The 26,036-nt window shown below is 43.3% G+C and overlaps 2 protein-coding genes and 1 long non-coding RNA gene across 5 annotated transcripts in view; all 3 read left to right on the plus strand.

The window, feature by feature from the left end:
- Positions 1 to 15: 15 nt before the first annotated feature.
- On the plus strand, positions 16 to 1,039 carry LOC113024980 (uncharacterized). The gene is made up of 3 exons (XR_003272748.1): positions 16 to 121; positions 428 to 492; positions 917 to 1,039. It is a non-coding gene; the product is annotated as an uncharacterized LOC113024980 (long non-coding RNA).
- Positions 1,040 to 1,213: 174 nt separating this feature from the next.
- Positions 1,214 to 24,892, plus strand: LOC113027201 (rab3 GTPase-activating protein catalytic subunit-like). The gene is made up of 13 exons (XM_026176825.1): positions 1,214 to 1,231; positions 1,320 to 1,387; positions 2,146 to 2,219; positions 3,065 to 3,153; positions 3,331 to 3,503; positions 8,440 to 8,494; positions 8,795 to 9,130; positions 11,659 to 11,886; positions 12,631 to 12,721; positions 15,496 to 15,599; positions 16,399 to 16,514; positions 16,806 to 17,629; positions 24,846 to 24,892. Exons 1-12 carry the CDS (start codon positions 1,214 to 1,216, stop codon positions 16,987 to 16,989), a joined length of 1,536 nt encoding a protein of 511 aa, XP_026032610.1. The 3' UTR covers positions 16,990 to 17,629; positions 24,846 to 24,892.
- The window catches only part of lamb4 (laminin, beta 4), a 79,601-nt gene continuing 78,453 nt past the window's right edge, over positions 24,889 to 26,036 (plus strand). For all 3 annotated transcript variants that reach the window (XM_026172276.1, XM_026172280.1, XM_026172279.1), the window contains exon 1: positions 24,889 to 24,934. The gene's annotated coding sequence lies outside the window, so the exon portion shown is untranslated. The remainder of the gene's footprint in view (positions 24,935 to 26,036) is intronic.

Consider the following 26,036-nt stretch of genomic DNA (forward strand, 5'->3'; position numbering starts at 1 on the left):
AAGAGAGATAGAGAACGAGAGTGCAGCAGTTTGGTGAAAGGAACAGGTGAAGAAGAGGTGAGCATCCAAGAGACGAGCAAGAGGACAGTTTCAAAGCAGACATTATGGCACAATAAAAGCTGTGAGAGCAGAGATTCATTCATATCTTTACTATTTTTCTTTAGCTTCTACTCCCGCTGCTTACAATAAATCTGAGATAAAGAACAAACAAGAACAACTCACATGGCATTGATTGTTTAGTTCAGTGTCACTCTGTGATTGTTTGACATTTCATATAAATGTGACTCTAAAATATAGTCAATAATATTAAAAAGCTGCTGTTACTGAATGAAACTTGAAGGATTATGATAAACTTCAGTTCTTACTGAATCTGTAACATTGCTTTTTTTTAAAAATTGTTAAATGACTTTTGTGTCACTGTGCACAGTGAAAAGCTCACCTGATGTAGTGGTGAGGCCATGTTCACCACTAGATGGAGACAACCTGGCACAGGTATTTTCTATACACTAAATTTCACACTGAAAAGCCTTGGTGGGAATTGTTGTTTCATAGAAAGTAAAGGAAAACATGTCTTGAGGTCTTTTTCCAGTGTTTTCAAAATTGTGTTTTTCACATACACATCAAAACTTCACACAGACAAACACACACACAAAACAACAAAATATGTCAAATTAGGGAGGGCAGAGAGGGCAGCCTTTACATTGTTTTATTGTAGAGTGACAGGAACTGCCTATGAGCTTCTAATCAAGCAGAAGTGTTGACGGAAAATCTATCAAAGGAAATACATTGATGAAACTCAAAGAAGAGAAATATTTATATGATGTTCCATTTTCCTGAGAGCTGATTGGCTTTGATGACCCCTTCAAGTACTACATGCTACTTTGTCCTGCTAGTTAAGCCTGCTGTCTGTTCTCAGGCCTCCTCCTGTTTCACTGCCATATATCCACCACCAGAGGGCTCCACTGACCTGCCTGCCGACATCAGAGCACACCCCTGTGTCATGTGACCTGGCAGGAGTAGCAAAGCTGGACTCAGACCTGGCCAGGCAAGTTCAAAGGCAGCTGTGGTAGAGAGAGTATATGGGCTCAAATTGTGCTCATAAATATTTTGTACTTGTAAATCAATTTGTGTGTGTATGGGATCAGAACGATGCCACCTTGAAATGAAACCGAAAAAAATATTGAAACTGAAAAAAATATTGAAACTGAAATAAATGTACAGCGCGGCTGCGGTCACGGACAAACTTGCATGTGTCTGTTCGGGAATGGCAGATGCTGAGAGGTCCAGCGTTTACATTACCGGCTATTTCAAAGTGACAGCCTGAGGTGTTCTTCAGTAAATTGGACTACCAGACAGGAGGACCTGAGGCCCCACCGTATTCTTTTCGGTAAGTTAAATGTGTGTGTAAGCTAATCCGTAACTTAGGTCCTTAGGTGAGCACTCGGCTGTCGGGGAAACTTGTTTTGTAAAGTTCGTTTAGCTAACCCGTGCAGGTGAATGAATTTACCCTGACTAAAGAAATCAAGAGAAACGCACCGGGCTGCTCAGTGACTAACCACGCTTACTGTACTTTTATTATGAGTATTATACTGTAAGAGCAACAGGCTGGACTCTGCTTCTGCTCCTGTGCAGAGCTGATTATTAATAAGAAGCTCGGTATACAGACAAGGATAACGCAGTACCCGGGCTAGAAAGACAACTCCAGTTTGAGGCGCATGTCCTCCTGACATTTGGTGTTTGTGTTAACGATCCAATGGAAAAGCTTTGATGGGAGTGAGCTATTCACTTGCACTATAGCACACAAAACGCTGCGCTGAGCACTGAGTGTTGCATCCGTGTACACACTGCATTGCTTCATATTTCACTCGTAAAGTAGGAAATGGGTGGAGCAGTTTATTAAAAGGGTAAACGTACATGGGTTTGATTGTAAGGCCCAAACAGAGCTGGCACAGGTCTAACAAGCTTGTGCATGAAGGGACAAACTGAGTGTGACATAAGGAAATGCTTACATGTGTAATTATCTTGATTACTGGTGAAGGACTACGTCACATGTAATCAAACATGACTCATTACTTATAAAAACCCTTTAACTAAAAGTGTATCAGAAACTCTCCTCTACTGTTTACTCTGTTTATCACCCAACAGTGACCTCGACCCTCTTCAAGCTCCTCACTGGTCAGTTCGAGTCAGGACGGCTGAAAATCCTCAGTGTTTACTGGGTAAGTTAAACTGATCAGTGGGACACTCAGGAACGGAGACCATGATGCTTTGGGGCTGACCACAGAGGTTTTACTAGTCAGTACAGATTTCAAACACACCGCTACATACTACATTAAGGTCAGTGCATTAAGTGCACTGACCTTAATGTTGTATTTTTCTGGTTGCTAATACACTTGGATCCATTACAAACATACACATTGTTGTGTGATGTGTGAAGACTTTTTATGGCTTTGTTTTTTGTCCGAACAGCACAGAGGAAACTATTTCTATGCCAAGAGGCTGAAATTCATGCACCAAATGATACGCAGCAGATAAGATGGATGTAATCAAGCTACCGATAGAAAGAACATAATAAAGGACAAATAAAGTGTCTTTTTTTCCTCATTGTTCTCTGTGTGGGCCTCCTACTTCCTCCGTCTGGTAGTTTGACTCGTACTGATGTGGCTCCTCTGCTTCTTTTCACAAACAGTTTTTCCTTCCTGGTTACTGTTGAGCCCGTCACACTCAGCAGCTCGAGCTCGAGCTAAGACAACCTTGAATCTTAAAACTACAGCCGTAATTGCATTTATGTCTTAGAGTGCTGGCCACAGATATTGATCCCATCTGACAGCAGCTCAGTAAAGCACAAGAGCGTCATCTTAAACAGGATATCAGGCAGCGTTCTTATTTTTATTGTCTACTTCTGGTCACATCCTGCTTTTGCCACTGAGCGATCAGCATCCTGTGTTTTATCATGAAGTGATGACTACGTGAGCTCCACTTGTTTAATTCTTCTAACATCTATAAAACAACAGAGTTTCTAAATGACAGACTTATTTATTTGTGTTTGTGTCTCTGTTTCCAGATGCTGCTGTGGAGAAGTCTGACTTTAAGAATAACACTCAGCTGTCCAACTCCAGTGGGACATCGGAGCAAGGGAAAACCTCTGATTATGTATGTTTGCCTCTTCACCACTCGCACACTCAAGGTTACACTCAGGTCAGGTCCAATATAAGTTTCAGAGTGAAGACGGGCTCAGTGCTGTCAGTACTTTGTCAGGATTTTTATTAGAATGTATTAAATTTAGTGTCCTGCTGTTTGATTTCATGCTGGTCTTTTCCCTCGTTGTAGAACCTTTTCCACCAGCTGAAGTCAGCCCCCAGTGACAGTCTGACCTACCGTCTGGCTCTGTGTGTGTGTCTGGTCAACTATTACTACGGTGGGCTGCGGGCTGTTGGACACCTCTGGCAGGAGTTTGTCCTTGAGTTGCGTTACCGGTGGGAAAATAACCATGTTATTTGTGGGTGGGTACCTCACAGGCTCGTGCTGCTTTGATTTTAAAGATGTCACACATATTAACATTTTCATTTTATAGCAGGTAAAATAAGTATTGAACACGTCAGCAGTTCTCTAAGCAAATATATTTCTAAAGGTGCTTTGATGTGAAATTATCACCAGATGTCGGTAACACAGGGACATTAAACACACAGACATTTATTTATTACTTTATACAAATGTTGGTGATGACAGTTCATGGCAGCTTCTGTATGGAGAAACCAGTCCCATCATTGCTCATGACTTTGACCCACTCACCACACAAACAGTCTATAAATCCCGAATGCTCCGTGGATCCTTCCCACAGATTCAGCTCAGGTGATTGGCTGGGCCGTTCCAGCAGCTTTACTTGATTCCTCTGAAACCAACAGTTTCCATTGGCTGTGTTTGTGATCATGGTCTTGCTGAAACATCCATCCTTGTTTCATCTTCATCATCCTGGTAGATGGCAGCAGATTTTAATCAACAATGTCTCCATTCATCCTTCCTGGAGTTAGATTTAATGGCTCAGTCCCTTTTGCAGCTTGTTATAAAGTTTTTATGCATAACTTTTCTAAGCAATCACACATTTTTTTGGGAACATCAAAATCATAATGCTCCCACCTCCAGACTTCAGTGTTGCTGTGGTGTTTTTGGGATGCAGCCACCCAAACACGGTGTGTTTACAGCATTCAAAGAGTTTTGCTCTTAACAAAGGCAGTCGCACTTTTCTCCTCTCCCTTAGCTTCCCTGCTTAGCCTCTTGTGTCCTTGTTTACTCTCGTGTTTTTTGTATTACTTTTTCCCTGGAACACTCTCTCACAGTCTGTTCTCTAAAACCTAAAAGAGGAATTATGGATTTGATCAACTGGTCCCTGAATGCAATTGACACCCCTTTCTCAACGAGAAGTCTCGGCTCGGGTGAGCCTGAGTGCTGAAGATATCTACCTGTTCGGAACCATGGTAACAGGGTTCTGGCTGATCGGAGCTAGCTTGGCCCTGACTTATCGAAGAATTAAGAAAGCGGAACCGGCTGTTCAAACCCCCACAAGGCTGCCCGCTGGGATTCAAACGATGGGAAGAGGCGTGAGTTTCTCAAAATGAGCTCATTGAGTGCAGCATGGATAAGATCTAGGAGAGGCTTACGGCTGCTGTGAATACTCAGAATAAGACTTCTGAGTGCAAATTGGATCACATCTTGGAGAAGCTCACTGCGGTCGTTGTTAACTTGTTATTTTCTGTTATACTGCGAGAGTACTGTTGCCCGCGAAGGGTTGTTGTTGGTGTGGAGAAAAATGGCGTAACAAATAAAGCGCTTGGAGTGAGACTACGACGTCGTGTCTTTGAGTTCTCAGAATCGGCTCTCTGAGCACAAGAATGACAACATCACGGAGCGCAAGTTTGATAACATCATGGAGAAGCTCACGGCTCTCCAACGGGAGATTGAGAGACCAGTGTCGGAGTGTTAGAACAGCTTTGAAATTCATATGAGCTGTTCGCACTAAAGTAAAAACCTCCATCACTTATGCGGATACCCCTTCGGCCCCAGCCGTGGGCTCAAGGCTGGAGCCGAACAACAACTCCCTGATAACGACTGTGTTTAGACTGTTCTTCCCACTCCATGCAAGGCCACCTGGGTTGGCTGGAAGACTGTTTACTTAGCCTGGCAGGGAGGAGGACACTGTCTCAGCTGAACTCTGGACACGCACACACTTACACAGACATATATACACATGCAGATGTACACTCCTCCCCCCTCCAAACGCCTTCGACGCTTATTCCCCTCCGATGCTGACGGTGGATCAAGGAGACCAGCGCACGCAGGCCTGGATGTACTGTCTACACTGGCTGTCTCTCACCCTTTACCCATCCCTGTTGCTTGTCATGTGTTTCTTTCGTGTATTAAGAGTTTTTTCATGTGCAGAGGTGTTTTTTTTCTGTTCTCAAACTGATCTCCCTGTTGGAGCTCAGTCTGGGGGGAGTTGTTTTTTTCTCCTTATCTTTCCTCATGTGGTGCATTTTCCATTGTTACACCTCTCTGACCTGTCTTCCCCATGTGATGTTTGTGTCATGTATGTATGGTCAGAAGGGTAAGATGGCGCTGGCAAAGGTCGGCAGCCTTAACCCAATTTCCATCGGGGTCAGCCTTCAGGATCAATAAAGTTTTATTGAATTGAATTAAGTGACCAAACTATAAAGTTAAAGCGTATTGTTGTACCTATGCATTACACTGGAGCAGAGCTTGCATACATTCTTACCTGCTTACACTCATCATTCATTCGTCAAACTGAATAAAATAGCAATAAAATAGGGTGGCTGCAGCTCAGGTGGTAGAGCGGTTCGTCTACTGATCGGAAGGTTGGTGGTTCAATTCCTGGCTTCCCCCAGGCTGCATGCCAAATATCCTTGGGCAAGATACTAACCCCAAATTGCTCTCCGATGCGTTCATCAGAGTGTGCGCGTGTGTGTGTGAGAGAGAGAGAATGTTACTTAGAAAGCACCTAGAAAAATGTGCTTGTGTGAATGGGTGAATGCACAAGTTGTGTAAAGCACTTTGAGTGCTCAGAAGAGTAGAAAAGCGCTATATAAGAACCAGTCCATTTACCATTTAACCAGAGGAGTATTGCACTGGTTGGATGGCAGCAGCCATGGAGGGAGGGTGTAATTGTCCCGTGTTATGCTGGTGTTTTGTATTAGATGTAAGCTTACATTTGGCAGCATTAGTGAACATTATACTGAATGTTACACAGGAGTGTCTCAGGTAGGAGGGAGGCTCACTCGGTCCGTTCACTGAGCTTAGTGTTCAGTGATCGATGGTCCAGGGGAAAAGCTGTTTTCTTAGCCTGGCTGTCCTGTTTCTTGAACAGGTGCTGTCCAGGATGAGATGAGATTTGATTGGCTCTCCTGAGACAGCGAGTGCTGACCATGTCCTCCAGGGAAGGAAAGGGACAGGCACTATTCTTCTGTGCTGTCTTAATGACCCACTGAGCAGTTAGCATACCAAGCTGTTAGCAGTAGGTGGGGACACACTATGGTGCTGTGGTAAAAAAGCCACCAAGACTTTCTTCTCCAGATGGTTCCTCCTCCTCCTCAGCATCCTGAGGTGGAGTCTTTGACTTTGGACCATGAGAGGTCCTCAGCTACGTGAGTCCCCAGGAACGAGGACACTCGCTGAACACAGTCTGCTTGATGTGGAGAGGAACGTGTTTCCCTCTGCTGAGGTCACATCTCCTTAGTTTTGATGGCGCTGAGCAGACGGTTGTGTTCATTGCAGCAGCCTGTCAGGTTTTTAACCTCCTGCCTGTTCGCCGTCTTCTCCGCTGATGATTGTCGCATCATCAGCAAATGTAACGATGGTGTTAGAGGGGCAGGTAGGTGTGAACTCATGAGTGTACAGGAGAGCAGGCAAAGACGCCTGTGGATACTTTATGAATGCAGATGATAATATTCTGCCAGCGTTTCACAGACTTGTTCAGCAAACTTTAAACACACTTCACGCTTCTCTTTTTTTCTGTGGCTCTTGCGCACATATTGTTTTCTTTGAAGCAGTCGTACCTGCTGATTCCAGGCCTTTCTGTGGCTCTTCATAACTGGGCCTTGACTCTTCTGATAATTCTTTTCACTGGTCTGTGTGAAATCTTGTGGGAAGCACCTGGTCGTGGCCCATTTATGGTGAAATAATATTCTTTCCACTTTACCAAAAGTGCGCTGGAACCTTCAGTAGTTCTACTGTGACCACTGCCACCAGCATGTTTTGCAAAAGTCTTGAGAGAGCTCGTTGTTTTTACCCGTCATGAGAAGTTTCTTGTGTGAAACCTGAATAATGAGACCATCAGTTGGGACTGAACCAGCTGATATTTGATTTGATATTAATTGACGAGGTCTGTGACGAGTTACATGACTCTTTGGTGGCAGGACTCCTGGGCTGGAGGTGCGAGTCCCACTGAGTCTGTGGATGTTGTTGGACTGTCCTGGTTTCCCACCTCGGGATAAGCAGACTACAGTAGCGGTTTCCCTTTCTAAGAAGTGGGACTAGGGGCTGAGCTTGAACTTGGGAATGATACTCCAAAGCCTCCCTGGAAGTCTGTGACTGGGTCAGTTCGTTAGTTGAACCTGAGGTTGAGGATATATTTTCAGCCCTGGAGCTCCTCTGTCAGATGGTGACGGCATACAAAGTATCTGGTACCACTGTCCTCTGTGTGCTGCTGTTGGTCCATCAGCTGTGGAGAGAGTGAAGAATAACTGATAATGAAAAGTTGTTGTTCTCGTTGAACTCTGTTATTGCTGCTTTATTCGTGGCCAACACTCAGCAGATATTGGCACCAGCCGATTTCAGTCGGGATCTCAAAGGACTTCGTGGAAGAGCAGAACCTATTTGCAGACATTTGTGGGACCTCGTTAGACTGTTGACTTGGACACAGACAGAAGACAGAAACACATTTTGAGACCAGAGGAGATGGATCTGTCAGAGTGGGGGCCCCCAGGCTGTGGAGTGCTTTGCCTCCATCATTATGTTGCTTTGATTGCATTTATTTTTATAAACAGCAGCTTGAGACTCATTTATTTAGCCTGGCTTTGAACTAGATTTGTGCTGTTTCATATTATTGTGAAGCACTCTGTGTTTCTTATCCTGTGCCATATAAATAAAGTCAAATGCTGGATGTCTGTACTTTGTCCAGCTGAGCCGACACTTTAGAATCAGGCTTTGGTCTTGTTGTCAGTCATGTTGGATCTCCGTCCGTCTCTAATAACAGACAAATGACCAAAATGTAAAAATCCAAGTACATAATACCAGGCACAAAAGCCCCTGCAGTGTTTGTGCCGTGCTCTAACTAAAACTTTGCTTGAAATTGTTTAAGCAGTATTTGTTTCTCTGTTAACACACTGGTGTTCACTCATATCCATCTCTGTGCTTCCTAATCTGCAGGCTGGCAGGTGGAGCTCCTGATCTTCGCTGTTGTCTTTTGCATCAGAAGTTCCAGGTAGCCACACAGTGCACAAAGTGCAAGGACTAATCGAACGATTTAAAAGACAAAAAACAACATCATGCACATTTGTAGACTTGCAACTTTAATTCCAGTGGTTTATCAAAAGTGTTGTGTTAACTTTGATAATTGGAATGATGTTTAGGTGATAAAGAGAAAAATGAATTCTGAGAGCTGATGCTCAGTGTGATACAGCATCTTCAAACTCCCAAACACCTGTTTATGTCGTGTTGTCTGTTGAACACAAGTAGCAGTGTTATGTTTCCATGTGTGAAAAGAGTTTTTGTTCCTGGACAGATGCTGAATTGTTGTATCGAAAGGAAGAAGGCCAGAGATGAATCTCACAAGGTACCCGAGGGGAAAGAAAAGGAACACAGGGTCTCAGGTGCCTGCCAGAAGAGCCGCCAAGGACCAGAGTGTGCAACCAGTGCTTCCAGTTCAACAAGAGAGATGTCTCAAGGAAAATCCTGGGACTCGTGGAGTGACAGCGAGGAGGAATTCTTCGAGTGCCTGAGTGACCAGGGCGAGACTGAGGCGACACAAGCTGAGGGCAGAGCTGAGGGCAGGCTGCACCCCCACAACAACATGACTCTGCTCAACTCTGCAGAGCCTCTCTATGTTCCCGTCACACAGGTCAGAGTCACTGCCTCACTGTGCAAACACATCATATGCTGTTATTTATTCCAAATACAGCATGTTGAAAATAATAGTCGGGGTCACACGGGGTGGAGCCTATCCCATACCATAGGGCGAGAGGCGGGGTTCACCCTGGACAGGTCGCCAGTTGCAGGGCGAACACAGAGAGACAGACAAACATTTAACCCAGGGGTGGGCAACTCCAGGCCTCGAGGGCCGGCGTCCTGCAGATCTCACCCTGTGTCAACACACCTGAATCAGATGGTTAGTTCAGCCTCTGGAGAACTTCCACGATAAGGATAAGCTTTATTTGTTGGTTGCCTGCAACTGAGATGACCTAATCGACCATAGATACAATGTACAAACTTAACATTGGGGATACAGGTCAGACTAACTAGCAACAAAGGATAGCCCTAACCCAAGACACTTTGAGGAGGTCATTTAGCCATTTAAATCAGCTGTGTTGGATCAAGGACGCATCTAAAACCTGCAGGACACTGGCCCTCGAGGCCTGGAGTTGGACACCTCTGATTTATGCTCTCATTCACACCTGTGGGCAGTTTAGAGTCAGAGTTAACCCAACCCCACTCGCTCCATGTTCAAAGACGTGCAGTTAATAATTAGAACTAAAAGAAAGCGGTTGTAACAGTACAGAGGCGGCCTTTGTGTGACAAAACCATGAAAGCAGATCTCATATAAGTGGTTCACAGAAATGTCATTAACCTCAGCTGAAGCTGACTGAGTCTGATATCTGTGCATCAGGTTTCATTTTCAGGAACTTCAAAGTGAGTCGGACACACTCTGGGTCAGCTGTCTCCTAAGTTTCTTAGTGCTTCCTGTCTAACATCCACACTTAGACGGACACATCGGAGAGCAGCTTAGGGTTAGTATCTTGGCTATGGGGCGATTGTGGCTCAAGAGTTGGGAGTTCGCCTTGTAATCGGAAGGTTGCCGGTTTGAGCTCCGGCTTGGACAGTCTCGGTCGTTGTGTCCTTGGGCAAGACACTTCACCCGTTGCCTACTGGTGGTGGTCAGAGAGCCCGGTGGCGCCAGTGTCCGGCAGCCTCGCCTCTGTCAGTGCGCCCCAGGGTGGCTGTGGTTACAATGTAGCTGCCATCACCAGTGTGTGAATGTGTGTGTGAATGGGTGGATGACTGGTTGTGTAAACCTAGGGACTAGTAAAGCACTATGCAAATACAGGCCATTTACCAAGGATACTTGGCCTGCAGACTGGAGGAACCAGGGATTGAACCACGACCTTCTGATCAGTAGATGACCTGCTAATGAGCTACAGCCACCCGTTAGCCTTTAGCATTAGCCACATGTTGTGGAAGTTTTCCATTAAATAAAGCCTGCAGACGAGCGGTAGCTAACATTCTTTAATCAAAACAAAGAACAGAAAACCAAGCTTGGTGGAGAGCCTGCATGATCGCGGGGCAGACGGTCAGCAGAGTCTCCCTGAGCCTAGCATGGCTCTGTGTTAAAAGCCTTCTTCAGGAACAAAAGGCAGTGCACAGCTGTTTCACACCTTAAGGTCCACACTCCCTTGCTGCCTCCCAGAGTCCTCGAAGAGACAAAAGATTCTTCCTGTGGAGTTCTGCTTCCCCCCAACTTCCTTACCAGACTCCCACCATCTGTCTAACTGCATGAGTGTGAGACATGCTAAAATCCAGTGGCACCAAGGCATCATACAATAACATAATATGAATAATACATAAATAAAATAAATTCTTATACACACATTAGCGTCAGTGTGCCCTCGAGTTGCTACATGTCTGCGTCTTCTCTGTGCAGTTAATGAATGGGATATTAATGAATTAATAAAAAATGTCATGTAGGCTTTTACAAGTAAACTAGTGTGGAATAAGAGGACTGTTGATCAGCCTACGCTGTGGAAAGTTGTGACTCTGTCACTGACACGTGTGGCATGATGGATGCAGTCATGCTGGGAGAAGCTACGTGAGTGCAGAAACCTCTGATCACCAGACGATCACGTGGTCGTCAGTTTTCAAACAGCTCATTGCAGTTTTATAAATCATCTTCAGAGGTTATTTGAACCTTGTCTTTGCAGAGACCTGCAGATCTGAGGCAGTAATGCAGTGATAATGACCAGCACACAGTGTAAGTCATGCTGCAGCTGCCCTGAATCTACAGTGTTGGTTATTCCCACCATGTCTCTGTTTCTGATCCAGTGTGGACGAGCTCTTTATTCAGTCTGAACTGGTTTTAATACTAAAATACAATTGATTTGTTATTCATAGATTTTCAGATTTACTCTTACACAAAAAAGTAAAACATTTTTGTTGCCAGATCACACGTATTTACTTCCAGTCCTGAACAGAAGGAAATCGTTTTGATGCCTAAATGACATTTTATGTTCAGTGACAGCCTGGTGTGCTTGGGTCCATGAATGCAGTGGTGTCGTGAGTGGGCCCTGTTCGAGTCGTCAGTGCCAGCATGAGGTGTCAGTGAATATATTTACACATTACTTCATTTAAAGTACGAGTTTGTGTCTCTGTCCACAGGCAGCCAACCCCGGCTGTGTCCTGGAGGATTTTGTGCGCTGGTATTCACCTCGGGATTACGTAGAAGAGGAAGTGGTTGATGAGAAGGTCAACACAATGGTGATGGGGACACTCAGTCCCAGGATGAAGATCCCAGGCAACATGTGGGTGGAGGCTTGGGAGACTGCCAGGGTCACACCTGCACGACGCCAAAAAATACTTTTTGATGACACCAAGGAGGCCGAGAAGGTCTGAAGCAGGTCGTTCGTTTTGCCACATGCATGTTTTAAGCCAAACGTGTTTACTAAGTGGATCACAAAGTGTTTTCATGAATGTTTCTGCTGATTTTCAGGATCAGCTTCTGCCATGGGACCGTTTTGGCTCATGTATGTTGAAGAAGTCAGTTTAACACAGATCTGTGCTCACAGACATGTTGAAGCATTTTCACATGTTGATGAAAAAGGATCTGATGCTGTCACACACGATGTTTAACTGACACACAGCAGCTTTCTGTGGTGTGATGGTGTTAAATGAAGAACAACTTTAAACCAGCTTCTATTAATGATCCGGTCGGCTTTATGGGAAAGGGACAAACAGTAACTGGGGTTAGTTGTTTCCTCACCCAAAGAGGGTCCTGGATTTGGACCCGGGCAGGTCCCTGCCAAGCGTTTGCATGTTCTTCCTGCACATATGAAAGCAGAGCTCGGAGCTCCAGTTTGCACCGTCACTGAAAATGTTGCCTGTCTTTTAAAGACATTGTTTATCCAAAAAGAGAAAGTTAAAAATAATGCTCACTGATAGTCTTATGACAGATTTAAAGATCTGGGTATGACTGGTCCCTCTGTGAATAACCATCATAGAGAAAGGTCACCGTTTATCTGGAGTCTTCTTCAGAGGCAGCCTGTTGGCTGTGCAAAAATATTCTGTTGATCTGAAAGAGCAAAAGGAAAACAGAAGCCAGGCAAACTAAACTTTTTGGGGGTTTGTCTTTAGGTTCTGCACTACATGGCGATGCAGAAACCTGCAGACCTGGCCCGTCACCTCCTGCCCTGTATACTTCATGCAACTATTCTGAAGGAAGAAGGTAAGTCCTCACCGTTTGGTTGAAAAACACGTTTATATGAAATAAAATCAGGGAAAATAACTCTAAGCCCACAGCAGGTAAATTACAGTAAGACCGAAATACAAAAAACTAAAGATATTAAAATAAGTACTAAGAAAATGAAATGCAACCTGAGATGTTAATGGAGAAAAAAAAAACAGAAGCTGCATGAATGAAAAAGTAGAAATCTTGGACGCTGCCAGCATAATGCACAGCCTTTTGACGGGGCTCGCACACAAACACAAAGCAGAGGATGAAGCATCACCAAATATGTTTCCAAGCCAAAGAAGATAAGATGAAGCATACCTGCGCAGCGGTGGGTGATGAGGAGAGGCCGCAGCGTGTCTGTCTTAAAGTGCAAGTTTGTGACAGTTTAAAGCTTAACAAGCTAAGACGCCAAACATCCAGAGCACAAAGACAAGTCAGAGGGCTTTTTCAGACACACACTTCTAAACCGTCGTGCTCAACAGTGTCTCTGCTAAAACTGCGTCTATGCTCTGCTCCTGTAAAGTTGCCTATCGAGTGCTTAATGATAAGGTGCATGGTAGCTGCTTTCCTCTGCAGGTGGACAAAGGAATGACTTCTCTGCAGACAGGCTCCTGGCAGAGCCACTGCAGAGGAACTCTTTATAATCACTGACTGTGAAACGTGAGGACTGTGTGGGGATGTGCAGACGGGGGCGCGACGGCTGGGAAACGAGGAGGGCTGCAAGTGGATGCACTGTATGATACACGCTGGCGTCTACACAGCTCAGTCCTGAGCTGAGTGATGTAATGACTGATTGCATCGACACAGTCATTACATCAAAATACAACCCCTTTTTTTCGGCACTGAAACGAAACAGGCTCCGCCCACACAGCCGTTCTGTATCACAGCTGTGATGCAAAAAGATTTGGGCACCACTGGTATAGAGTGACTGGAACCCAGAACCTGGAAGTGTCCAGTGATGTGAGGGTAAAGGACGTCTCACTGTGTACTTTGGTGCACAGATGAGTTTGTGGTCGGTTCAGTGAATGCAGCCCATGAGCTGCAGAAAAAGCCCAAATCCTGAGCCCCCCAAGATTTGGGCTCAAGATGTGTTCTGCACTGCAGGCCCTTGGACTCCATCAGGGTTTGGGCCAGTTTTGAGCTCTTATAAGTATCAGAGATGGACACGTGATGTTTTCAGGGCTGCGTAGGCATGATGGGTAGAACATGACCCTGGTGTTAAAATGCAGGTAAATGTGATTTAGTTTGTTTACTCTAACTAGCTACCCAACCCTCACTGTGAAAGGAGCCTGGAAAGTTTCCCCAGCATGAATTTCTTTCAGTCAAGTTTTCTCCAGTAATGATCAGAAATCAGATAAAACCCACTCTTTATTTTATTCTACACACAATAAATTGATAATTATTCCAGGATACAGAAAAGTCTAGATTTCGTCTTCAGACTGTCACATCTGGAGCAGGGCATAATTTGATTTGGTTTTTAGAAGAAGCTAAAGATCTTTCAGTCGTGTTGCTATTGTTCCCTGACACCTGCAGTGCAACCATTAATTTAGCTAATGAGAGTTCACGTATAATTATAACAGGTCTTAGTTTCTGGATCGTCTCTAAGTTGACGGTATACTGCTAAGACCAGTTCTGAGTCTAGAGACAGCCAATGGTAAGGACTAGTAAGGACATCACTGAGGAGAGTTTTCTAGTACTTTGGAGAAACCTCAATCAGCTAACGTCCTGCTGTGATACTCAGACCTTTTCTCTAATTAAACCAGAAAGCTAGTTTTCATTTATTCTGTAATATCCCAGAATGTTTCAGCAGGTCAGAAATGCTTTGGTGCATATCCAGGTTGTATGCAAATTAATTCTGATTAAGTCTGGACTACAAAATACAAAACATAGCTTGGACACAACAATAATGTCCTCGTTTCACTTCTTTAAAAAATGTATTTTGATCTTATGACACTTACTAAAAGCTTTACTTCCAGAGGTTGACAGAGACGCTCCGTGCTGATAACACGTGAATGTGTGAAGGTTTGGATCATATCTATCTAATAGACTCCAGTTTGTGCATGTAAATGGAGAGTCCTCTTCACACACTGAGGTTAATTATGGAGTTCCACAGGGTTCAGTGCTAGGACCAATTCTGTTTACATTATACATGCTTCCCTTAGGCAGCATCATTAGAAGACATAGCATACATTTACACTGCTATGCTGATGACACCCAGCTCTATCTGTCCATGAAGCCGGATAACACACACCAATGAGTTAAACTGCAGTAATGTCTTAAAGACATAAAGACCTGGATGGCCGCTAACTTTCTGCTTCTTAATTCAGATCAAACTGAGGTTATTGTACTCGGTTATTGCAGATGGCCCCGCCCCTCCCTGAGCCTGGCTCTGCTTAAGGCTTCTTCCTGTTTAAAGGGAGTTTTTCCTTGTGCCAAAGCACATGTGGGTATATTCCTGGACAAAAGGCTTAGTTTCTATTTGCAGATGTGTTCTGTGATCCTCTGAAATAGCTGGATTAATTAACTCCAATAATAATCCATCAAGACTTTGTGGATATGTTTTAATCTCTGTAAAGATTATTATAAAATGTTGTGAAGGTTTTGTTTATTTCAAAAGGATCTGTATTAGTAAGATAATAGTTTGCAGGTTTACTCAATTTTAGGCTTTTTCTCATGTTAACAGTAATTGAGGTTACAAACGTGGCAGGTCTTTCTTTTAATCACAGCTTTCTGTCACTCTGGAAACACTGTCATTTCTTCTCTTTCAGAGTCTGCTGAAGATATTCCATCAGTGCAAAAAACCATTCAGCAAGCTACAGTTCAAGCGAGCAAGCTCCTGCAGTCCCCCAACCAGGACTACAAGAAGTTAGAGGTCAGTGAAAACTCGACCGGACTTTCCACAAATGATTCAGTTTAAAAGAAAGTATCATTAGATTCACCCAAAAAAGTTTTGTTTTTAAATAAATTATTGATTGATTGTTAACTGTGTTTTTGTTGTAGTTGAGTATGTGCTGTACATGAGGTGTACGTAGACTGGACAGTGTGCACCATGGCTGAGAACTTGGCTGATAATTATTATGGCCATTGATGGTTGAACCATGAAAACAGGGGTGTGGTGCAGTGGGATTGTAGTGGGAGCTGGAGTAACAAACTCCAGTGCTTCCTCAGTGATGGCTAACTTTTTTCTAAACCTAGGTAATTCCTTCGGCTGTTCCCACCTGGGCTCAAAGCTTTTATACTCTGCTGATATCGGATGTGTTTATCAGTGATCGAAAGCAGAGACTGAGATTGTTATTATTGAGTTTGATCACACGTTAGGTGCATTAAACATATGCTTTAATACTGTCCTAAAGTCTGAGAACAATCATCACTTCTTCACATATAAAAATGTTCTTCTCACTAGCACTCAGTATCCATACAGCCCCTTTTCTTTGAATGTCACTGTACAGCTGCACAGCTAAACCCCACCATGTTAGTTTTGCTTGACTGGACAGTCTTGTTGTGTAAAAGTATTCTTGGCTTTCTCAAAGTACATTTAAGTATGCCATGTATCCACTGTGACTCCAAACACGCCTTTTACACCCCGAGACTCAGCCTATAACGTTGCCACGTAGTCTTGGGGTCTCATGCTGTCAGGATTGAGCAGACAGTTGTTCTTGTCCTGTGTGCAGGATTTCATTAACCAGCTGCTGAGCATGGAGACAGTCATCACTCAAGCTCGCTCGCTCAAGGCCAAGTTCTCCGTTCCTGAGGACGACAGCGGAGAGGCTGCTGATGAACTGAAGAAGTGAGTCGCAGAGTTTGAGCTGCGCTCACTGACAGCTTTGTTTGTGCTGTTGGTAACATGTAACCGTCTTCACCGTCACTATAGATAGTTAGTCAGTAACAGGTTGTCACGATGAATCTGTTTCACAAAGACGGCGTCTGAAGGATCACAGTCAGTTCACACGTTTCTTTCTCGCTCATGTTGGTGGTCTTATTTTATAGTTTTGGTGTCTTCAGGTTTTACATGTTCTTATTTAAGTGTTTTGTTTTGTGGGAATATTGTAACATTTTCCACATTGTGTGTTGTCTCTAGGTTTGTGAGCTCCCTGCTGGAGGAACCAGAGGTGGTAGTGACAGGAGCAGGCCAGGGCCTGGCTGGCAGTATAATCCACGGACTCTTCATCAGTGCTCAGAGGGTAACTCTCACTCTGCCTCCGTGTCCTTCCCACGTCTTGCTGTCAGTTTCATGTATACAGTCATGTATTTGTCATCTATAGAGACATCTTTAGAGGTACACACACACACACCAGTCAACCACTTATTCAATATCAGCATCAAGAATAGGTCGGTGTCCCGGTCCTAGAACAAGACATGAAGTCAGCGCTGTTTTATTTATATATACTTCATGTAGATGAAACTGGAAGGACGTGGTCAGCACTGATGTAAAGACGCAGTGTTGTCTGTCAGTGTCAGGAGAGTCTGCTCTATTGTAACGTTGTTTCTTCCTGAAACACACAATTACTGCTGCTGTGCTGTGAAGCACGTTCAGAGCTATAAGAACCAGTCTGTTTAACTATCAATGAAAAATGAAGAATTATCAGTTTGACTGTGTGACAATTCTGCAGGAACAAAGTTGTGCAGCTCTCTCCACAGTGGAGCAGATCTCCTTCCTGTCTTTGACGCTTCTTTTTCTCTTTCTGCAGTAACAACTATTAATGTGCATTTGTATATGTTTACAGTGTTAGCAGAAACAAAGCTTTGGTGGCCGTGACTCCAGAGATGGAGCCGAGTATCTAATCGAATCATCGGTTTGTTCTTTAAGCCTTAAAAGTGTCCATGTGCTCCACACTGGATCCCAGATTGACTCTGATGCATCAACTGGAACATGAATCCAAAATCCTGCTCCTCACATTCAAGGTCTTAAATAATCAATAATAATTTCAACTGTATATTTGATGATTGTCAGCACAAAGAGGGAGAGAGAGGAACAGAGAGGGAGAGAGAGAGAGGGAGATGCAGAATGAGGACAGAGATGAACAAGAGCAGGTGAGACTCACATGTTAGTCAAATGGTTGTTTACCAAGAGTATCACCGTATCACAGGTCCTCATGTATCTCGTACCTAGTGTTTCTTTTTAGGTTTGTTATTTTTCAAATTATATATTTATTAAGTTCTGCAGCTTGTTTGCACAACAAGGCTGAATAATTATAAATGTTTCTCAATCTAAATAGTGGACTTTGGTAGAATTAAAAAAACAAGTGTAGTGCAGGTCTATGATGATTTTTAGTGCTGCTATCATCTAGTTCTGATTCTGGTTCTGTCTTTGTTAAATCCTATATGTCCTGATTTTGAACTGTTGTAGTCCTGTTTTAATTCCGGATCAGTTCTGGGTCTGGTTGAATCGGGGTTTAGTCCTTGTGTCTTGATACAGCCTGACTTTGTTCTGCCTCGCTGCTTAATTAAAAAACTAGTTTAAGGTGTCCTGCACATGTGATATGTATTTTCCCCTATATGAAGTCATTCTTTTTTGAACAAAACTCAAAACTCAGCCAATTAATCTTTCAGTCATTTCTAACCCCCCCCCCAAAAAAAAAAAATACATCCCACATGCATAGGGCTAAGCCCCGGGTGTTTCAAATGTCTGGCTCCGCCTCTGGTAGAGAGAGTATATGGGCTCAAATTGTGGTCATAAATATTTTTTACTTGTAAATCAGGATTTGTGTGTTAGGTGAGCACTCGGCTGTCGGGGAAACTTGTTTTGTAAAGTTCGTTTAGCTAACCTGTGCAGGTTAAAAAAAAAAAAAAAAATGACAAAGGATGAACTGAAGCTCTGCCATCACGTAATGTCGCATACTGCTGTTTCTGATGTCATTTAAGAAAGAAAAAAAAAACCAAAAAAAAAAAACCTGTGCAGGTGAATGAATTTACCCTGACTAAAGAAATCAAGAGAAACGCACCGGGCTGCTCAGTGACTAACCACGGTTACTGTACTTTTATTATGAGTATTATACTGTAAGAGCAACAGGCTGGACTCTGCACATATTTAATAATCAGTTCTGCACAGAAGCAAACAGCTGCATGTTTTCTGTCGCTTTCCACATGTGGAACGACATTAACGCCAACTTTTAAAAACCTGGCACTTCAGTAACCCCTCATTAGTCAATAGCTACGGATTAAATAGCAAAGCCCGATACTTATGTACTGAAACCAACTACTTCCGCTTGGCAGCTTAAGTTAAAATGTTACATTTTCCCCTGATTATTATTATTTTTTTTTTTTACTGAGTTTGTTACAAATATTCAGGTTAAACTGTCCAAATTATTATTCTTTTTTTTTTTTTTTTTTTTTTTTTTTTTTTTTTTAATACTTTCTCTTTATTGATTTTCATCTTATTTTACATACAGAACTAAAGAGGGCAGGGAGAACCAATACAGTCACATATGTTCGCATATTCCAAAATACACAACGCCTTGTTTTACTTACACATATTACATATTACACAGGTGCATGTTCCATTCAAACAAATTCGCAGCTGTCCCTCTGCATCACAGAGGTATCAGTTTCTAGCCTCTTGACATAATGATCCCATCGTTCCCAAAGTCTCTCTCCTTTCTCCTTCTGTAGCCGCAGTGAGAGGGTAATCAGTTCCATATGATGAATTGCGTTAATAATGTCTATGACCAGCTTCCGCGTGGGGGGGCTTGTCTGTAACCAACACCTAGTAATTGCCTTTTTGCATGCAACCATAATTATTTTCAGTAAGTATAAGTCTCTGTTATTTATATCCTCAGGGATATTCCCAAGGTACATGGTACTAAAGGAGAAGTCCAGTATTACTTCCAGCACATCCATCACCATTTGTTTAATCTCCTCCCAAAAGGTCTTCAGTTTAGGGCATGACCAGAAGACATGGAAGCAACCTGCAGCGACCTCCCCGCACTCCCTCCAGCATGAAGCGCCTGAACCACTTATTTTGGATTTCTGCTTTGGTGTGATGAAGAATCTAATTAAATTCTTCCATCCAAAATCTCGCCATGTTAAAGAATTTGTGGTAGACAACACATTCTTCCACATCCGCAACCAATCTTCCTCTGAGATAGTTATACCTGCTTCTTTTTCCCATCGATGACTGACATATCTTGTTGAGGTCTTTTTCATGGCTGTAAAACTTCTGTATATCTTGCCTATAGTACCTCTTATAATGTTCTCACCATAAGCATCCATAAATATTTGGATCACCCCACTAGCATCTGCGTCAAGCATTCTAATTTCCTTCCGGAAGAAGCTCCGAACCTGCAGGTAACGATAAAAATCTTCCCTGCCGATCTCGTAAATCTGACACATGTCCTCAAATTTGATCAGCTCCCCATGCTTAACTATCTTACAGATCACAGTGATTCCATGCCTGGACCACTCCCTGAATTTATGGTCTAACAATGCTGGAAGGAAGCGTGGGAGATACGCTGGCCATCCCAGCAACCCTATTTCCCTATTAAGACCAAAAATTTTAATCACATCTGCCCATTTTTTCAGGGAAAAACTTACACATAAATTTTGCATCTGATATGCCTGTGGCAAACTCTCAAGAGACCCCAGAACAGACTGTATTGGGAAATCCATCAAGGAAAGCTCAATGTGCTTCCATTTTGCCTCAAACTTAGAGTTACACCAGCACACTAGAGGTCTGATCTGGGCTGCCAGATAGTAATCCTCAAAGCACGGTAGAGCCATGCCCCCCCGCTCACCAGGCAGCTGCATTGTTGCATATTTCACTCTCGGCCTTTTATTTCCCCATATGAATCTTGAGCAATGCATATCCCATTCCCTAAATTGTTTTGCTGGAACCTCAACTGGAAGTGCTGCAAACAAATATAGCAGCTTTGGGAGGATATTTATCTTTATCGCTCTAACTCTGCTGCCCAGATCGAGGGGGAGCAGGCCCCACCTCTCCAGATCTTCATATATCTTCTTGTTCACCCGATTATAATTAACTTCATATAACAATGCAGGGTCTTTTGTCAGCAGGATCCCCAAATACTCCATTTGAGATTGATGCCATCCGAATCTATATCTTGCTACCAATTGTCTTGAGGGGTTAAAGGAGAATGCCAAGATTTGAGTTTTTTGAATGTTCAGTCTATAACCAGACAGTCTGCCATATTCTTCCAGTATTTCCATAAGCAGAGGAATTCCCTCTTCCGGGTTTCCTAGCGCTACCAGCACATCGTCTGCATACAAGCAAATTTTATTTTCCACATTCCCCGTTGTAACCCCCTCCAATCGCGTATCTTCCCTGATACATTGAGCCAACGGCTCAATGAAAAGGTTAAAGAGCAATGGGCTCAACGGGCAGCCCTGCCTGCAGCCACGTCGTAGCGTTATCCGATTTGAGAGGCTTCCATTAACTTTGATCCTCGCTGTTGGAGACAAATAAATCATTCTTATACACTGAATAAACCTGTCACATAGCCCAAATCTCTTCAACACATGAAACAGAAATTCCCACCCGACTGTATCGTATGCCTTTTCCGCATCAAGCCCAATGAGAACTGTTCCAGTTTTCCCTTTAAGTATCCGGTCAATAATATGAATGGCCCTTCTGATATTATCGTGTGTTTGTCTGTTACCTATGAAGCCTGTTTGATCCTCCTCTATCAGCGTGGGCATCAATGTACTCAGCCTCCTAGCCAAAATCGCGGCAAATAGTTTATAGTCTATATTTAACACGCTAATAGGTCTATAACCTCTGGGGTCAGTTTTATCCTTCCCTGCTTTTGGTATGACAGAGATATACGCCTCCCGCCACGATGGTGGGAGCGCCCCCCCACTCAGAGAGTAATTAAAAGAGGCCTTTAGTAGCGGGATTAAGGGTTCCCTCATCTGCCTATACCACTCTGGTGGAAATCCATCACATCCTGGGGCTTTAAAAGTCTTGAGTTTTGAGATCCCAATGTTGAGCTCTTCTGCTGATATTTCTCTGACGAGTTTTTCATTCTGCTGCTTACCTATAAACGGTAGATCTAGGCTGGATAAGAAATTCTGAATCTTATGCTCATCTGCTTTGTCCGGTTGTGTGTATAGCTCAGTGTAATATTCTTCAAATGCTCTCTGAATTTCTTCAAGTTTATTAGTTATCTTATTTGTTCTTAAATTTCGAACTTTATGAATAGTGTTCTCCTGTTGTTGCCTCCTGAGTCTCCATGATAATAGCCTAGCAGCTTTGGGTCCTGCCTCATACCACCGTTGTCTATTATATTTTAATTTTTTTTCAAGTTCCTCACTTAAAATTTTGTGGATCTCTTGTTTAACCAGCCTCATCTGCTCCAATACCTGGGGGCACCTTGTAACAGTGTGCAATTGTTCCAATTTTCCTAAATTTTCCTGCAAATCTGACAGCTTTTTTGCTCTGACCTTCTTTAGGACTGCACATTTTGCAATAATTTTACCCCTAAGGTATGCCTTAGCCGCATCCCATAAAATCGTAGGATTAACTGTTCCATTGTCATTGAGTTCTAAATATGTTTTTAACTCCTGTCCCATTTCTCTTTTAAACAAGTCATTATTTAACAGACCTGTGTTAAGCCTCCATAAGGTGTTTTTGGGGCTAGCTTTAAACCCAATCTTCATAGTTAGTCCCGAATGATCAGATAAATCTCTTTGTCCTATTATACAATCCTTCACTCTGTGGAGATCTTTACTAAAAGTAAAGAAATAATCAATCCTCGAGTACATATCATGTCTCGCTGAATAAAATGTAAATTTGCGTTCATGTTTGTGTAAATATCTCCATATATCTATAAGCCCCAACTCAGACAACATTGTTTTTACTTGTTTCTCTAATTTAGTTCCCCTCCGGTCTCGGTTAGTTGTATCCCATTTTGGATGGAGAAGTAAATTAAAATCTCCTGCACATATACATGTACCAACACTTTCTGCGGCGATAAGACTGAATATCTCCTTAAAGAACCCTGTACTACTACCAGGGGGTGCATATATATTACACAGCGTGACGTCTTCCTGTTCCATCTTCCCTTTCACCAACACAAATCTTCCCTCTTTATCTTTATGTTCTCCAGTAAACTCAAAACCAACCTTGTTCGGTATCAGAATGGCCACTCCTCTTTTTTTGCCAGATCTATGTGAGGCATAATAGATATTTTTGAATCCCATTCTCTTCCACTTCTCATGTTCTTCCTTTGAGAGATGCGTTTCTTGTAGAAATGCAATATCAATTTTTTCCCTTTTTAGCTTTGAAACTATCTTACTCCTCTTAATGGGATTCTTTATACCATTTACATTCAAAGACAATACCTTATAATACTGCATATGTTCTATATATTTCCAACTTATTTTCCTGCACCAACATGCCAATACTCCCAGCCCTCAGAACACATAATAAACACACATGAACAAAGACAGAACTTGTCTTAACCAAATAAACCAGGTCTTCCATAAGAGAGGTTTTTTCTCTCCTCTCAGTCTGGGGGAAATGCCACAGTGTGGGGCCCCTCTCGTTTCCTATTTTAAAAGAAAAAGGGAAACTAAAAAACAAAAACAAAAAACACGTGAGTCACCTGCATCGGCCCCTCACCACTCTATGATCAAAGGGATATCGACGTGCCATATTCCATCACGGCCAGGGGAGGAGGCCATCCAACCATATATCCCCCTGTATTGATCAGCAGCCCGGCGCACCTGTTGTTCCGTTGGTCTTATGATCATCTTAACAGCGAAACGGGGCGGGTGGGGCGCAGGTGTTACTCCTCCGTACCGACGTCCTCCGTGCGCTGGAAAACCTTCAGCTTTTCCCGTACGCTCCCGCGTAGATCAGCTGTATCCCCGGCGCGTCGCGGCCCAACCACGCTCGTCGGTAGGATACTGCTGATCATCTCCGCCGTAACGCCTTTGGGCTTTCTTGTGGCCACCGGTCCCACCGTGTATCCGCGTCTTCTTAGATCCGCCGCAGCTTCCTCCGCGTTATTGTATAGGACCATTCCCGAGTCAAAATGAACCCGCATTTTAGCAAGCGGGGTCTGGAACCGGATGGCGTTTTCTTTAAGTACTTTTTTAACCGGGCCATACTCTTTTCTCTTCATTTGTATGTTTTCGGCATAGTCGTGATCAAAGAAAATCCGTTTCTCCTTTATATATACAGGCTTCTTCCATGCAGCGCGTAGGATTTGTTCTTTAATATTGAACTTTAAGAAGCGCACCACCGTTGATCGAGGGGGCGCCCCCGGCGGCGGCTGCACTCCCAGCGCCCGGTGAGCTCTCTCTATCCCCAGGCTCTTCTCGCTGCCCAAGTCCACACCGTCCCCCAACTCCGATATCATCATGCTTTCCACATACCTTAGCATGGAGGTGCCTTCTATGTTCTCAGGGATGCCATATATCCGTATGTTATTACGGCGTGAGCGCCCCTCCAAATCCGTAACCTTCTCTTGGAGCTGCCTCTGGTTATCCAGCAGCTGAACAATGGCATCCCTCACTCCAATGTCCCATTTCTCCTTCCCTACCATGTTTCTTTCCATTTCTTCCAGACGTTTCCCCACCTCCTCGATCCTGCTTGTGGCGGCGGTAACCTGTTGATTTATCTCGTGTGTTAACTCGCTCATTTGGGCTTTCATGTCCTCTTTCAAACTTGTTCTCACGAGCGATAGCTCCTTCTTCATCTCTGCCTTAAGGTCTTGCATGCCCTCCGCCACTACTTCACTCACCACTTGTCTGAGGGGGCCTAGCGCTGATGTTGCAGCCTCCGCCGCCATCTTCTCGCCCTCTTGCTCGGAGCGTGTTTCATATGTCTTACTCTCAAGTCGCGTTTCTAAGCTTCGGCCTGGGGCTCGTCCCTTCTTATTTTTATCTCCGCTCATTATTCTTAAAGGGGAAGTCGCTTTTAATGAATTATATTCTTGAATTGCGGATTATTTTAGCTATCGATGCAGGAGCTCCTGTTTATGCTGCTACTCTCGCCACCATGACACCGGAAGTCTCCAAATTATTTTTAATGAATTATGTTCACAAAGTCACATGTGCAGTACTCTGTACAGCTTGCATCCTTTAGGACAAATAATTTGAAACATTAATATTTCTTGTTCAATACTGAGCTGATAACACCTCTGTATGTTGTGACCAGGATGCAGCAGCAGACTGAACCTCGACTGAAACCTGCTCCATCATCTCATCTTTGCAGATGTCCATTTATAAAGCATCACCAACTCAAAGGTAAACATGATATTAGAAAATGTGTTAGTAAGGCCTTTAAAACAAATAAAAAATAAACAACTGTCGGCAGAACTGTAGGACTGAACAACTTCAGATCCCGAGTGTGTGAGGACGGAGAAGGATCAGCTCTATTTCAGATTTGAGATAAACTTTATATTTCAGTTTGTGATGATTCAGGAGCCGTCCTCAGATTCAGACCTCAGCACCACCCAGTGACAGCAGACAGATCATCTTATATCTTCACTCTTTGTAGTAACTCCAAAATTAACTGAAGAAAACAGTACAAAGGTTAAAGTAAGTAAGTAAACTTTTCACAGATAAAGATCACAAAGTGCTTTACAACACAGAAAATGGGAATATAAAAACAATATAACAGTAAATAAAACAATGTAAAACAATAAAACTATAAAAACAGCATAAGAAGAAATTCATCCATGCTTTTCTAAATAAAAATGTCTTCAGCTGTTTCTTAAAAGAATCAATGGAGTCCGTGCAGCGAAGAGACAGTGGGAGAGAATCCCACAACCGTGGTGCCGCCGTCTGAAAGGCCCGATCACCACGAGTTTTAAAATGAGTGCGTGGTACCACCAGCAGTCTCTGATCTAATGACCTTAAAGCCCAGGGAGGCCAAGACTGGAGTGATATGCGATCTTCTCTTGGTGCCTGTTAAGAGACGTGCTGCAGCGTTCTGCACAGTCTGAAGACGATTTGTTAAACAAGTAAAAAGGCCGTTACAATAGTCTAAACGAGAAGAAATAAAAGCATGAATAATCATCTCAAGTTCAAGCTTTGATATCATTAGTCTGAGTTTAGAAATATTCCGTAAATGATAAAAACAGTTTCAGACCAGCTGCTTAGACTGCTGCTCGAGCGACATGTCAAATATGACACCGAGGTTTCTAAGGCTTGATTTTACAGAAGGGTCTAAGAAGCTGATACGCTGCCTGATTTCTGGGACCATGTGGTCTGGAGCAATAATTAGAGTTTCTGTTTTATCAGAGTTTAGTTGGAGAAAATTGTCATATAACCATTTGTTGATTTCTGTCAGGCAATTACTTAAATTAGACAATTTATAAAACTCAGACATTTTGAAGGAACAGTA

Source organism: Astatotilapia calliptera, chromosome 7 (genome assembly GCF_900246225.1).
Source record: "Astatotilapia calliptera chromosome 7, fAstCal1.2, whole genome shotgun sequence".
Classification (NCBI taxonomy): Eukaryota; Metazoa; Chordata; class Actinopteri; order Cichliformes; family Cichlidae; genus Astatotilapia; species Astatotilapia calliptera.

What these genes read in the sequence shown, in the direction of transcription:
- LOC113027201 (XM_026176825.1), top strand. An exon ending in GCCCCACCGTATTCTTTTCG is followed by an intron (nt 1,388 to 2,145) that starts GTAAGTTAAATG and finishes ATCACCCAACAG; the next exon opens with TGACCTCGACCCTCTTCAAG. An exon ending in AATAACCATGTTATTTGTGG is followed by an intron (nt 3,504 to 8,439) that starts GTGGGTACCTCA and finishes CCTAATCTGCAG; the next exon opens with GCTGGCAGGTGGAGCTCCTG.